At 41.4% G+C, this 15,372-nt stretch overlaps 1 protein-coding gene across 4 annotated transcripts in view; it reads left to right on the top strand.

Moving 5' to 3' along the window:
• SLC2A3 (solute carrier family 2 member 3) overlaps nt 1-15,372 on the top strand; it is an 81,418-nt gene that overhangs the window by 61,776 nt on the left and 4,270 nt on the right. The window contains exons 1-7 of one of the 4 annotated variants that reach the window (XM_082420268.1): nt 7,383-7,559; nt 9,139-9,231; nt 9,772-9,932; nt 11,128-11,368; nt 11,818-11,980; nt 12,268-12,455; nt 15,210-15,314. In XM_082420268.1, the coding sequence (XP_082276394.1) occupies nt 7,545-7,559; nt 9,139-9,231; nt 9,772-9,932; nt 11,128-11,368; nt 11,818-11,980; nt 12,268-12,455; nt 15,210-15,314 (966 nt within the window). In that variant the 5' untranslated portion in view covers nt 7,383-7,544. The other 3 variants (XM_082420269.1, XM_082420267.1, XM_082420270.1) reach the window with 3 other exon arrangements.

The raw sequence follows: 15,372 nt of genomic DNA, 5'->3' as shown, positions 1-15,372 counted from the left end.
TGGAGAAAAGAAAAAAAATCCCTACTCTTTTTTTTTTTTTAAACAGGAGTCCTACTTTATTTATTTTAAATTAATTAATTTACTTATTTTTGGCTGCATTGGGTCTTCATTGCTACGCACGGGTTTTCTCTAGTTGCGGCGAGCGGGGGCTACTCTTCATTGTGGTGTGCGGGCTCAGTAATTGTGGCACACAGGTTTAGTTGCTCCGTGGCGTGTGGGATCTTCCCAGACCAGGGCTCGAACCTGTGTACTCTGCATTGGCAGGCGGATTCTTAATCACTGTGCCACCAGGGAAGTCCAAAATCCCTACTCTTAAGGGAAATGTGAATGAGGGAGACAGACAAGGAAGACAATTAAAATTCGCAGGAGCAGACTGAGGAATCAGGAAGGTTTCTAGAGGAAGCAACGCTTCAGTTAAATTTGAAGCTGTTCTTACTGTTCTTCCATTGTCTTGATCCTACATCTCTCTGAAAGGACTTCATCAGTTTTTCCATCACCTGGCAATTTCCACATATTTCTACAACTTCAGCATACAACGGGACTTCCTTGGTGGTCCAGTGGGTAAGACTCCGCATTCCCAATGCAGGGGGACCGGGTTCGATCCCTGGTCAGGGAAGAAGTCTGCACCCACAGCTGAAAGATCCCACATGCCGCAACAAAGATCCCGCAAAATGCAAAATTAATTAATTAATTAATCTTTAAAAAAATTAAAATCAACATACAACCATTCATTGATTCAACTAACATGTACTGGAACCCTATTCTATTCTGGACCAGACCAGAAAACCCAAACCAGACCATGTTCCCATGGAGTTCCAAACTAGATATCTAAAATTCAAGATAGAATGGAGTATCGTAACATGTATAATCTTCAAATGGCTTTTCTTTGACTGTGAGGATCTTGCATTTTAATTGACCCTTGAAGGATGAAAACGATTTTTGCAAGCAGGGGTGAAAAGGATTTTTAAGTCAGAGACAATAGCAAAGTAAAAACTGTGAGGCAGGAAATGTTTGAAACTGTTTGAAAACTGACAAATAGTTCAGTTTGGCTTAGGTAAAAGGAGATACACTTCTTGGGTGTATAGTCTATGTTCCAGACAATACTGGAATGATAGGTTGGGATCATGCTAAGGAGTCAAGATCTGCACTGTCCAATATGGTAACCACTTGCCATATGTGGCTACTGAGCACTTGAAACGTGGTGAGGGCAGCTGAGGAAAATTGTTAATTTTGTCCCATTTTAATTCATTTAAGTTTGTATTTAGACTACATCAAACTAAAAAGTTTCCGCACAGCAAAGGAAACCATCAACAAATGAAAAGGCAACCTACTGAATGGGAGAAAATATTTGCAAATCATGTATCTGATAAGGGGTTAATATTCAAAACATATGTAGAACTCATACAACTTAATAGCAAAAGAAAAAAAATCCTTCCAATTAAAAAGCGGACAGAGGATCTGAATAGACATTTTTGTAAAGAAGGCAAACAGATGGCAAAAAACTACATGAAGAGTTGTTCAACATCACTAATCATTAAGTGATGATTAAGGGAATGCAAATCAAAACCACAGTGAGATATCACCTCACATCTGTTAGAATGGCTGTCATCAAAAAGAGAAGAAATAATTAGTGTTAGTGAGGATCTGGAGAAAAGGAAACCCTCCTACACTGTTGGTAGGAATGTAAATTGGTGCAGCCACTATGGAAAATGGTATGAAGGTTCCTCAAAAAATTAAAAATAGGAACTTCCCTGGTGGTCCAGTGGTTAAGACTCCAGACTCCATGCTCCCAATTCAGGGGGCCCAGGTTCGATCCCTGGTGGGGGAACTAGATCCCACATTTCGCAACTAAAAGAGCCCGCCTGCCGCAAGGAAGATCCCGCATGCTGCAATTAAGACCTGGCGCAGCCAAATAAATAAATAATTTTTTTTTAATCCCCAAATTCTTTAAAAAAACATTAAAAATAGAACTACCATATGATCCAGTGGTTCTATTTCTGCATATTTATCCAAAGAAAATGAAAACACTAACTAGAAAAGATATATGCTCCCCCACGTTCATTGCAGCAGTATCTACAATAGCCAAGATATGGAAACAACCTAAGTGTCCATGGAATATTACTCAGCCGTAAAAAAGGATGAAATCTTGCCATTTACAGAAACATAAATGGACCTAGAGGGGATTATGCTAAGTGAAGTAAGTCAGGCAAAGAAAGACAAATACTGTATGATCTCACTTATATGTAAAATCTAAAAAAAAAACTCATAGATACAGAGAACAGTTTATTTGTGGTTGCCACAGGCAAAGGTCTGGGGGAGACAAAATAGGAGAAGGGAGTCAAAAGGCACAAACTCCCAGTTATAAAATAAATAAGTTATAGTGATATACAGCATTGACGACTATAGTTAATAATACTGTATTGCATACTTGAAAGTTGCTAACTTTTAAATTTTAAAAGTTCTCATCACAAGAGAAAAAAATTCTGTAATTGTGTATGATGACAGATGTTAACTAGACTTATTAAGGTAATCATTTCACAGTGTTTACAAATATTGAATCATGTTGTACACCTGAAACCAATATAATGTTGTATATCAATTATACCTCGATAAAAAAAGAAACATTAAAGAAAAAAAGTTTGTATTTAAAAATTGAAGCCGGGTAGACAAAGACAAATACTGTATATTAGCATTTATATGTGGAATCTACAAAATAAAACAAACAAATGAATATAGTAAAATAGAAACAGACACACAGATATTGAGATCAACTAGTGGTTACCCGTGGGGAGAGGGAAGGAAAAATAGGGGTTGGGGATTGAGAGGCACAAACTACTGTGTATAAAATAAATAAGCGACAAGGATGTATTGTACAGCACAGGGAACATAGCCAATATTTTGTAATAACTTTAAATGGAGTATAAGCTGTAAAAATATTGAATCACTATGTTGTACACCTGAAACTAACATAATATTGTAAATCAACTATACTTCAATTAAAAAAAAATTGAAGTAGTGTAAAAAAAAGTTGTAAGTTGTGTAAAATGTTTTTGTTAAACACAGCTTAATTAATAGGACTACATTTCTCCTTGATCGTTGAAAATTTAGTCTCAATTAAGATGTGCTGTAAGTGTAAAATGAAGATTGGATTTTGAAGATCTAATACCAAAAAAAAGAGAATAAAATATCTTACTAATAATTTTTATATTAAATATGTGTTGAAATGAGAATATTTGGGGTATATTAAGTTAAATAAAATATAATATTAAAAGTGACAACTCTTTTTTTTTCATTTTTTAAATGTAGCTACTGGAAAATTTTTAATTTCATGTGTGACTTATTATATTTCTATTGGACAGAACTGATCTAGACTTTTTCAATAACTTGTTCAAGTTACTTGATTAGGAGATGATGTAATTAAATTTTTGATTTAAGGTAATTCATCTAGCGCTGGTGTGTGATGGATTAACTTTTGAAGATACTGGAGAAGGGAAGAAAGTAATAAAGATCTGGGAGCTGGGATTAGGTCCTTCAGGATCAGTTGGAATAATGAATAGTTAGTTGCAACCCAGTTTAGACAGGAAAATCAACATTTCTCAAATTTTTTCTTTCTTCACCCTGAGAGTTTATTTTCTAAGGTTTTTTCAGATTCAAAGTAAACTCCATCTACACCTAACCTAATAAAAGAAAATTAACAAATAACATTCTGTGCAAAAGTTGTTCGTTATGAGGAATATTACAAATACAGCAAAGAGTAGAATTAGCTTTGGATATCTTTAAAGCAGTCACTAGCTTTTTGTGTGCCTTGAAATGCCATTTACATTGTTCTGTTGAAGAGGTAGTTTTCCCTGTCTTTACTTTGACAAGGTAAATATGTTTACAGTCCTTTGTTCCCTGATTTTAGGATTTTGGATCTGTTTGTCTTCCTGCTTGGTTATCATATTACCAAACATCCTCTCACAGAGCAACCCGAAAAGGAGATTGAGATTCACAGTGGCAGATTACCTGCATTTGGGTCTAAGAGATTTCAGGTCATGATTCATTCATTCCCATTCTTCTAAGCAGACGTCCATTAAACTATTAGGTGGGGATTTCATAACATTCCTCCCCAACCTATTCCATTTTGAAATTTATCCATCACATTTCCTCCGCTGGCATTCTCCCTAGAGACTGGTCACCAGAGCCGTGGCTCCAGACTTGGTGGAGCTTGGAATCTCGTGGTGCCTGCTTCCAAAGTGCACCCAAGACCCCAGTCCCCCAGCCAATCCCCCCAACACATCAGCAAACAGTCGTATTGAGCAACTGTTATCTGTGGCCCACAGTGAGGGTTGCCTAACTTGGAGGTCCCTCTCACCTTGAGGACAAGTCCGGTTCCTGATCTGGTTTCTGAGGAGCAGGAACTTATATTAAGTCCCACTTGCTCAAGGACTGTTCATCTCAATATGTTCAGCATACTTTTAGATTCCTGAGATCCAGCTGAATTCCAGTTGTTACCGTTTAAAAATATACATTGATAGAAATGTTCTCTCTCCCTCTAAGCTGCTGAGCTTTCTTATAGGTAATTTTCTCAGACTGAGTTTAGCCAGAGAAAACAGGTTTCAGATCTCTCTCCCCTTCACCCTCCCTCTTTTTCTACCCAGCAGAAAATACCTACAGATTTCAGACATCTAAATCTTGACCCTCGGTATTGTTTCACTACACTGGTTTTACACAAATTATTTGGGACAGGTATAATCCTAGGCCTTTACAATTATTTCATCTGTTCTTTCAATAAATATTGGAAAAATAACTGTGTTCTGGAATTACATTGGAGCCTGCTCTGAGTGAATGAAGGGCAAAAAGACCTACTTTTTACTTTCACTGGTGCCATTTACTCTTGCAAAACATTAAGGAATAATTATTCTAAGGCAAGGGAGAGGGAGAAATAAAAGGCAGTGATTTAGAGCCAAGAATGACATTGTGAGGGAATTCCCTGGCAGTCCAGTGGTTAGGACTCTGTGCTTTCATTGCTAAAGGTGTGGGTTCAATCCCTGGTCAGAGAACTAAGATCCCACAAGCTGTGTGGCCAAAAAAAAAAAAAGAAGAAGAAGAAGAAGAATGACATTGTGAGACAAATAATAAATAAAAATCAAAGAATGGAGAAAAGACTCGCTTCACTGAGGCTTCAGGGTCCAGCCTCCAGCCTCCTGGGACTGCTGAGCACTTATGGGGCTGGTGGGACTGAGGAACCGAATTGCTAATTTTAGTTCACTTAAAATTGAAGCAGTTTAAAATATTTTCCCGTTAAACACAACTTTGTTGTTTTGATTAGAACGACATATTACTTTAGCTGTAGAAAACAGAATCTAAGTGGAGATGTAAGATACACACTGGATTTCAGAGACTTAGTAGGAAAAAAGTAAACTATCTTAATAATTTTTAAGTTGATTATAATTTAATCAATTATAGTTTAATATATTTATAAATCAATTATAATTTAATCAAACTCAAATAGTATTATTTTGGCTATATCAGGTCAAATAAAATAATTATTAAAATTAATTATTCTTGTTTCCTATGTTTTTCTTTTAAAAATTTTAATGCAGCCACTTAGAAAACTTCATATTACATAAATGACTCAGATTGAATGTTTATTGGCAGCGCTGCCATACAGGATATTTTGTCCTTTGGCTGCTAAATTCAGTTGCTGTGGTAACTAAAGGGGCCTCTAGGCTCAGGGTTTCCTGGAAGACTGGGAGAGTGGGGGAGGGGAGGAATGACCTCAGGGAAGGTTTTTTTGGATGTCACGTTTCACTCATCGCCAGTTCTCTCAGCTAACGAGATTTAGAAAATATCCTCATTTAGTGGTTTCGTTTTGTAATGTATAAAAATATCGAATCAGTAATGTTGTGCACCTAAAACTAATAAAATAATGTAAGTCAGTGATACTTCAGTTTTCTTAAAAAATCCTCCTTTCAGGAAAGACCACACGATGTGGTCTGTTTCAGGTCCAGTAGTACCAGTTTGAATTCCAGGCTCCCAACCAAAACCTCAAAGGAAGGTGCACTTTCTTCAGTGGCTCCTCTCGCATAATTCTACCTCTTTACCGGCTTGTCGCACACCACCCGCTCTTCCCCTGGAGGGCCTGCTAGTCTACAGATTAATAGGCATTAGGAATTTGACCACTGATATTTCCCCCCAGCAAAGCCACCCAACTCCACCTACAGCGAACTTGTCCTCCTTCGTTAACTCTCACACAGGAGCGCTTCTCTCTCCTTTTATTTTCCTTCGTCTTCCTCTGCTCCCATTTTTCTTATCTGTTTTTCCTACTCATCTTGCTCACTTTGCTTGTATGGCTTAGAAATCAGATATTTATCCTACCCTTTTCTTTCAAGAAATTCACAGCCCAGAAGGAATAGGATATTGCTAATTATCTCCAGTTGTGTGAGAATCCGTTGGCCTCGTCCCTGTTTAATGTTTTAAGTGGAAGAAGGGAAGCACCATAAATTCCTTGAGGGCCAGGATTTTTCTGTCCTATATACTGATGAATCCGCAACTTCCGATGCGTAGTTTGTGCTCTGCAAATACCTGTTTAACGGAATTTGATCATTGTCCTCTCTCTAGGCACTGTAAACCCGAGACTAGAGGCAAAACACTGCAGAAAGGGTAGAATTCAGAATGGGTGGGGAGTTGGTGAATGCCATATTTTCAGGAGTTTGGATTGTGTCCCGTGGGCAGCTGATTCTCTCCTTTCTGCAGCCCAGGAGAGTTGGTTTGGCTCCTAGACATTCAGGTTTTCTCCCAGGAGAGAGTAGTAGAGCCAAAAATTCTTCCAATTCTTCCTTCATTCGCTTTCCTTCTCTCACTCAGACTGTCCTTCCCTCCCCTTCAAGATTGTAGACACAGCCTACAATCAAAGAACAGCTGATAAATTCATAGGAGTAGGAATAGTTTCTGTTTACACTCCGTCAAACAACGTTAACTCTCATCTAGTAGCACCCGCTCGACTTTGCTTTATATAGAGAGCGTTTATTCTCATCTCTTTACGGATTGATTCAGTTCTGAGCGCTTGCGAGAGCAAAAAATAAAGTGTATCTGCCCTCCCTCCAGGCTTTTCTGGTAGCATTTTTGTCTGTGAAACTAAGAGGCTGTAGCTGCTCTTAGAAGAGGGAAGGAGGATGAGCTTAAAAAAAAAAAAAAAAAAAAAAAAAAAAACCACGGAGTAGGGAGGGTGGAGGATGTGGTTTTAAAGAGATGGGGCGGGGGGTGTTGTCTAGGGTGGGGGCAGAGCTTGAGGTCACAAAATTCCGGGAGGTCCGGAGATCACTGGGGGCGGGGGTGGGGTGGGGCTGGGGGCTTGTCGCCCAGGCTCCGCCCTTTGCGGAGCTTATAAATAGGTGCCCATCCTAAGGGTGCGTGAGGAGACGTTGGAGCGGTAGCGAGGATCTGCCGGAAAACTTGCTGCAGAGAAGGACATTTCTGAGGTTTTGTTGGCTGGAAGAGGGGTCTCTGGAATCCCACCTCTAGATCTTTATTGAAGATTTGAAAGGAATTAATTTAGGGCCATGGGGACAGCGAAGGTAAGAGCGATACAATTACTGGGTTTTGCTTGTTTGGAGTACGCTCCGAAAGGCAAGCCTTAACGGTGATGGCAGTGCTCTCCTTTATACGGCGTCACCTAGCCATCTTAAAGCCTTTCCGTTTCTTCCCCAGCCTGCAGTTCCCACCAGTTCTCTTTGGATGTCGTTCCCTATAAAGGATTTATCCCCGTTTGATTCACCTTCCTGTGGTAGGGAAAGTCACCTGGAGAAGTTGTGTTCGTGTCTCGTTGTTTTTTTTTTTTTTTTTTTTTTTTTCTTTAGTACAATTACAGGCTACTGAGAATGTGAGGATGAAACGGTTGAGTGTTCAGGGGATCAGGGGCTGCTTGGTTGTGTCGATGACGAGTGTGGGTCTGAGAACCAGCAAGAGGATTTCTCTGGAAGCCTTAGACCTTGAAAGGACCTGGGATTTGTTTTGGGACCTGGGTCGGTGTCCAGCCATCTGTTCTATGACCTATGGGATTCCCTGGATACTAAGGAGAGAGAATTCCAGTTGTCCTCCCTGTTGTGGTTGATTGTGAGTGCACAATATATTAATGTATTACTGGGTGTTATGGATGCAGTATTTGTAGGGAGAAAGGTATTTTCATTCACTAAGGTAGCTTACTTGAAAATAAAAGAAGAGAAGGGATGAAAAAGTGGGAAGGCCCTCAAGAATAGTAAATGATGAGAGAAATAGAAGAGGTTTTTACTAAAAGGAGAGGATTAAACAGAAAGCGGTGCCCTGGCGGGGCTTCAGGGCTACTAGATGCCTGGGAGGCAAGGTCAATTTGGGGAACTGAAACTCCTGGCCTGCCACTGTCTGACCTGAGAGGGAAGGAGTTTAAGATGAGGAAGGGTTGGGGCTCTCAGGCGTAAAAATTGAGCTACCTTGAGGTGGAAAGTAAGATCACGCCCACTGGAATTATTCCCAGCAAGGTGAGTGATGACTGGGTTGATTACTGCACGGCCCCTCACAAAATGTCTCCATCTGGGGTTGGGAGTGAGCTTGTGCTCGCCCCCTGGTGGTTGGGTGGGGGATAGCAGCACATTATTAAGTGAACGGGAAGAATTTCAGATGGGACCAAGGATACAGTAGGTTCATCCTGTAGATTACGTGATGCAGTTAAGAGCAGCCTGGTGATGACGACACACCACCAGTACTCGGGCTTCTGCGGAATCTGGGGTACGGGTGAGCGTACGCTGGATCTAGCTGTTTCCAGAGTCAATTGTTCTTAGCAATCACAATTTTTTCTATTCCTGAGCACAGTTCTATGCTCGCTCTTACCTGGGGCTGTTTTTTGAATACTTCCAAACCGACTAACCCAGTTCTCTGAACTTCTCCCTTCTCCCAAATTTTCTTGCCACTTTCCCCAAGTTTACTCTGCACGCTCACCTATGTATTTCCAGATAAGCTCTTCAGTTCTTTCGTGTTCCTCATTCATTACCTAAATCGTTAAGTTTTTGTTGTTTTCATACCGCTCACAGGCTGAGTTCTCCTAATATATACATCTCCTTAATAAGAGTCAATCATCCATCAAGAGTTTAGACTGTTTCTTCTCTCCTCCCTCCCCCCCAGGTCACCGCCCCTCTGATCTTTGCCATCACGATTGCTACAATAGGCTCTTTCCAGTTTGGCTACAACACTGGAGTCATCAATGCTCCTGAGGTGGTGAGTGCCAGGCAGCTAGAGTTTGGAATAGGGTAATTATTCCTTTAGGTAGGGTTTCCAGAATTAACAAGTTTAGACAGACTTGGTAGGTAGCTTGGCTAAGACCTAGAGGGGGAATGATATTGGTGGGGGTCTAATTGAATCATTGATCAAGGCAAAAGGCTCAGGGACTCCCTGTACCCTGGACTGTACCCATTCTGCCTCTCACTCTATGGTGATACAATTCCTTTATTATCCCTTAGGGGTTAGTTACAAAGTCTCAGGGCGGGAGGGTGGCTGGGATAGTCACTGAACAAGAGTACATCAGTACTACCTACTGGAATTTTCAGGACAAATAAAAAATTATTCTTTTCAGAGCTGGTAACATTAACTCCAGTGTATTACCTGTCTCTTCCATTGCCATCTATTTATTCCTTTGATCCGCTACCTAGAAAGTAACTGTAATGCTGTTCTCTTAGGGAGGGGAAGATCCCCAATGTTTGTTTCTTTTCTCATCCAGTTGTAACGGTCTCCTCTCCCACCAACCATTTTAATTTGCAGATCATAAAGGACTTTCTCAATTACACTTTGCAAGAGAGGTTAAAAAACCCTCCCTCTGAGGTGCTGCTCACGTCCCTGTGGTCCTTGTCTGTGGCCATCTTCTCCGTTGGTGGTATGATTGGCTCCTTTTCTGTTGGACTCTTTGTCAACCGGTTTGGCAGGTATTAATACTTTTTTTTTTTTTTTTTTTTGTCTGAGTTGGGTCTTCGTTGCTGCGCGCAGGCTTTCTCTAGTTGCGGTGAGCGGGGGCTACTCTTCGTTGAGGTGCGCAGGCTTCCCATTGAGGTAGCTTCTCTTGTTGTGGAGCTCAGGCCCTAGGCGCGCGGGCTTCAGTAGCTGTGGCGTGCGGGCTTCAGTGGTTGTGGCGCACGGGCTTAGCTGCTCCGCGGCATGTGGGATCCTCCCAGACCAGGGCTCGAACCTGTGTTCCCTGCATTGGCAGGCGGATTCTTAACCACTGTGCCACCAGGGAAGTCCCGGTTTGGCAGGTCTTGATCAGAAACTGGGCAAGGAAGGGGGCTATACTGGTTGCATTGAGGACAAGTATTGAGGCTTAGAGCAGGGAGGTGATGATGCATTTGAATGAGAGCACCTCAAATTCCCATCAAGGGAAAACTAGTCCCACAGATTGCTGGGCTCCAACCCAGATTCAGGTCTAATGATTAGTCTGGGGTAGGGTGGGACAATTTTAATTTCTAGCAAATTTCTAGCTGATGCTGTTAGTTTGTGGACCACTTTGAGAACAACTGGCCTTAAAGTGCTTGCTAAAATCCTAGCCTACAGATAGGACGTAGAGGGGAGAATCTTAAACAAGTTCTCTAGGTGAGTTTTATGCATACTGAGGTGTAAGAACCATTGATCTTGATTATCCCAACCAGATATGTTCTGATACTAGAAAGTGGAAAAATTAGACCAAAAGATACATGAGCCTGGAGAAGAGTAGAATGATTAGGAACAAAGGGGTAGATCAGGTCTATTTTGCTAACTTCACTTGTTTTTGTTTTTTGTTTTTATTTATTTATTTATTTATTTGGCTGCATTGGGTCTAAGTTGCTGCGTGGGGGCTTTCTCTAGTTGCGGTGCGTGGACTTCTCATTGCGGTGGCTTCCCTTGTTGTGGAGCACGGGCTCTAGGCACGCGGGCTTCAGTAGTTGTGGCACGTGGGCTCAGTAGTTGTGGCTCACGGGCTCTAGAGCACAGGCTCAGTAGCTGTGGTGTACGGGCTTAGTGCTCCAGGGCATGTGGGATCTTCCCGGACCAGGGCTCGAACCCGTGTCCCCTTCATTGGCAGGCGGATTCTTAACCACTGCGCTACCAGGGAGGTCCCACTTCACTTGTTTTTGTTTAATCTTTCAGGCGCAATTCAATGCTTATTGTCAACCTGTTGGCCATCGCTGGTGGCTGCCTTATGGGGTTCTGCAAAATAGCGGAGTCAGTTGAAATGCTGATCCTGGGCCGACTGGTTATTGGCCTCTTCTGTGGACTCTGCACAGGATTCGTGCCCATGTACATTGGAGAGATATCGCCCACTGCCCTGCGGGGGGCCTTTGGCACTCTCAACCAGCTGGGCATCGTTATTGGGATTCTGGTGGCCCAGGTACTCTAGAACTTATTGAGTGTTAGTTTCCCAACTCATTAAATGAATTTACATAGAGAAGACAGTCAAGAGAATGTCTGGCACAGAGAACTGTATTCAATATCCTATGATAAACCGTAATGGAAACGAATATATTAAAAAAATATATATATATCTATGCATAACCGAATCACTGTGCTGTACAGCAGTAATTAACACAACATTGTAAATCAACTATACTTCAATTTAAAAAAAGAACGTCTGGCACATATTCAACTATATATGTTTCAGATATTAATTAATATTACCATAGTTCACAGACGGCTAAGGAAGCAGGCAGGGTAGAAAAAGTAGTAGAGACTATCTTTTCCCGTGATAAAAGAACAGATGATCTTCTGAACGTTTTTTTTAAATCAACTTGTAGCCTGTAAAGTATGGAATTTATAGTATTGTCTTTGTCTGGTTTCTAGATCTTTGGGCTAAACATCATCTTGGGGACTAAAGAGCTCTGGCCCCTGCTCCTGGGCTTCACCATCATCCCGGCCATCCTCCAATGTGCCTCCCTTCCATTTTGCCCTGAAAGTCCTAGATTCTTGCTCATTAACAGAAAGGAAGAGGAGAGCGCTAAGGAGAGTGAGTACCCTTCACACCTTCACTGTAGGAATCTTAGGCTTGTGGTTCATTTTAGGATGAGGACATTGGATCTGGTTTTTGTCATCTCCTTTCCCTGACTGATTATGCTTAAGTCAGAAACTTGCAGCCCCTGAAGGATGGGGTGAGAAGGCGAGTTAAAACCAGATGCTGATTGAGCCGCCAGATGCAGGGCTCATCTGGGCGGCTTCTTCCCATCCGTCTCATGGGGAAAAGGAATTCGGGACAGCATCTTATCATTAACCTTTCCTCTTCATGCTTTTCACCAGTTCTCCAGCGATTGTGGGGCACCCAGGATGTGGCTCAGGACATCCAGGAGATGAAAGATGAGAGTGTAAGAATGGCACAGGAAAAAAAAGTCACTGTGGTGGAGCTCTTCCGAGCCCCCAGCTACCGACAGCCCATCATCATCTCCATCATGCTCCAGCTCTCTCAGCAGCTCTCGGGGATCAACGCTGTGAGTGCCCACTTGTATGTCAAACGTGTCCTACAGTATTCCACTTAAAACACCTGACCAGAGGTGAATAGCATTGGCTGTTGCTCACCTTCTTTTATATCCAGGGGTCCCCCACAATGCTTGCCACAGAGCAGCCTCTCAGAAAATGCTCTTTATCCAGGTTTCCATTTCGTTTTTTAAATTTTTTCATTTTTATTTATTTATTTTTTAATTTTTTTGGTCAGATCTTAGTTCCCCAACCAGGGATCAAACCCATGCCCCCTGTAGTGGAAGCACGGAGTCCTAACCATTGGACTGCCAGGGAATTCCCTATTTCTTAAAATTATCTATAGTACATGTTTTCCATGTGGAAAGATGAGAAAATCAATTAAAAGTTTGTCACCCTTAGCCTTGGAACTTATAGTTAACATTTGTCCTCTTCCAGATTTTTTTTTAATGTATAGAGTATCACAATTTGTCAATTTTTATTAATCCTCTTTTTTTGACCACTCATTTTAAAAATTTTCAGTCCTCTTTAACTCTGATCTGTCTTATTACATAATGTTATCAGTGATAACGTAGGCAATATAATCAAAGCAGATCTGAGAGTTGATACACCTTGGGTTTTTTCCCAGGACTGTGCAATCTAAAATCAGTGTAAAGCCCTGGGGAGCAATTAGGAGGTGTGTGGGCACACAGGCAAATTCAGAGTGAGCTGGGCTTATCATTCTCTATATTTTTTACAACTTAGAATAGTGACTATGATAGTTAAGTGGGAGGCAAAATGGAAGCTAGCAGTGGGCAGGTAGCCATAGTATTCTATGCAAAAATCAGCTTCTGCTCTTGAGTCTTGGTTGTGGGCAGAGAGGGCATTCCTACACCTATCCTTTTGCAGATAAAATATTTGGATATGAAGAACACCCACCCCTGTCCCCCTTCTAAGTACTGATTCACGCCCTAAGGGTTTCCCATCATAATGTGATCAGTGTGATCAAATCATTTTGTGACAAAGCGTTTTGCAAAACACGTGATAACTCAGAATACTAAGTTTGTCCTTAGCCTTTTCTCCCTAACGCACCACAAGGATACTTGTGTTTGAAATAGCAGTGCATCTCCTGAGGACTTAGAGGCTGTTATATCAGACCTTGGGAGGAAAGACAGTTTGAAAAAGCCTCTCAGGTGGTTTTGATGGATCTCAATCTCAAATTTCCACATTTGAAAAACCACCGTAATCAAATATACTCTCAAGGCTTTCCAGAACAGCGAGGCTGGGACTAGAGTGAGGTGTCCAGATACAAGACATGTCCTGAGAAGGACCGCCTTCTTCAATTCTATACCCCAGGTGCCTGCTTGCCTCCCCCCAGTCGAAGCCCTGCAAAACAGGATCAGAAAAAGACCACCCTGGGAAAGTTACAAATGATAGATGAGTGCTATGCCGGCAGGACCTACCCATCCCCCAGCCCCGACCCCCGCCCTTTCAGGAAATGGTGTGTGAAAGTCAGTTTTCCAACCTACCTTTGAACAAATGATGTTTTCTAATTTCCCTAAAAGGCAGAGGGGTAAGAGGCTGGATAGTGTTTACCCAGCAGAGTAAACTGCCTTTAGGTAAGATGATGTGGCCTAGCTCCATGGCACCAGGCAGGAAGATTTTACTGTAAGAAGCTTGCTTGAGATGCGTATATACGTGTTAGGTTTTTGATATGTGAGCTTTTATACAAGGAAGAGAATTGGCATACCTATTCATCTCTAGTTTTAACTGTTCAAACTTCTTTCCTCACAAGCTTTATATTATTAAATATTCTTCGTTTTTGGTTTTTCTTTTTCATTCCATGCTTCTCTCCTAGAGCAGCAGTTTTCATTGAGGATGACACCCCATATCTCAGTTTCCAGGAGCTCAGCCTGAATCTTATTTTGGAAAATACACATAGTTTCTGTCTTAGGTTGGTAGGGATTTGAAGACTTGTTTCTGGAGACGGTCACTCCCATTGTTGGAGCATATGTTCATCAAAAAGTCTGATGAACACTGGCTGCTACGAGGGCAGGTACTCTGGGTGAAATCATAAACCCCTAAACCAAACCTGAGGGACTGAGCGATCTAGATCCTGTTCCTTTGTTATCTATCTTGAGGTCTGAGACCAATGTTTTGACATCTCTTTAGCTGTGGTAGTTGTAGCAGCCCTACGTATTAGCACAGTGTTGAGCAAATAATAAAAATAGTATACATTAAATTGTAGTTCATTTAATAGTGTATATTCAATTAAAATAATAGCTGGTGTTATTTCGTAAAACACTTGCAAAGACCTAGTTCCTGGAATTCCAGCCCAAGTTCTGCTTCTAAATTACGATCAGGCTGAGGTTACTCTTCAGTTTCTTCACTATCAAGTGGAGACATCAATGCCTGTCATTGTTGGTCAGGGTGGGAGTTGGAGTAAGTCTATTGGAACAGGGTAATTGAAAACCTTAAAGGGACTTAAGCCTTTATATGTAAGTTACTAAAGTAAACTTAAGGAAGAGACTAAATGGAGCAGTAAGAATGAGCATAGTTAGAAGGAAAAGAAAGTGAAATAAGTAGCTAGAATTGAAGACAGTTGAAGAAGAGAATAGAGATAAGATATAGGAGATCATTCATTTGCAGAAAAGATACCGTGATTGAACAAAAATCCCTGGGAAGTACTCCTTAACTTCTGGGACTTTTTTGAGTTGATTTTTTGGAGGGTTCCGTGTAACTGCTATGCACAATTGTATTTCACAGTTGCATCTTTTGTTCCCTGTTAGGTGTTCTATTACTCGACAGGAATCTTCAAAGATGCAGGTGTCAAGGAGCCGATCTATGCCACTATTGGTGCAGGCGTGGTTAATACCATCTTCACCGTGGTTTCTGTAAGTCGGATGTTTTGATCATTGTTGAGGTGGGAGAAGAATTCTTGCTACACACGTT

This window comes from Balaenoptera physalus, assembly GCF_965194825.1.
Source record: "Balaenoptera physalus genome assembly, chromosome: 13".
NCBI lineage: Eukaryota > Metazoa > Chordata > Mammalia > Artiodactyla > Balaenopteridae > Balaenoptera > Balaenoptera physalus.
This window is presented reverse-complemented; position numbering and strand designations above follow the sequence as displayed.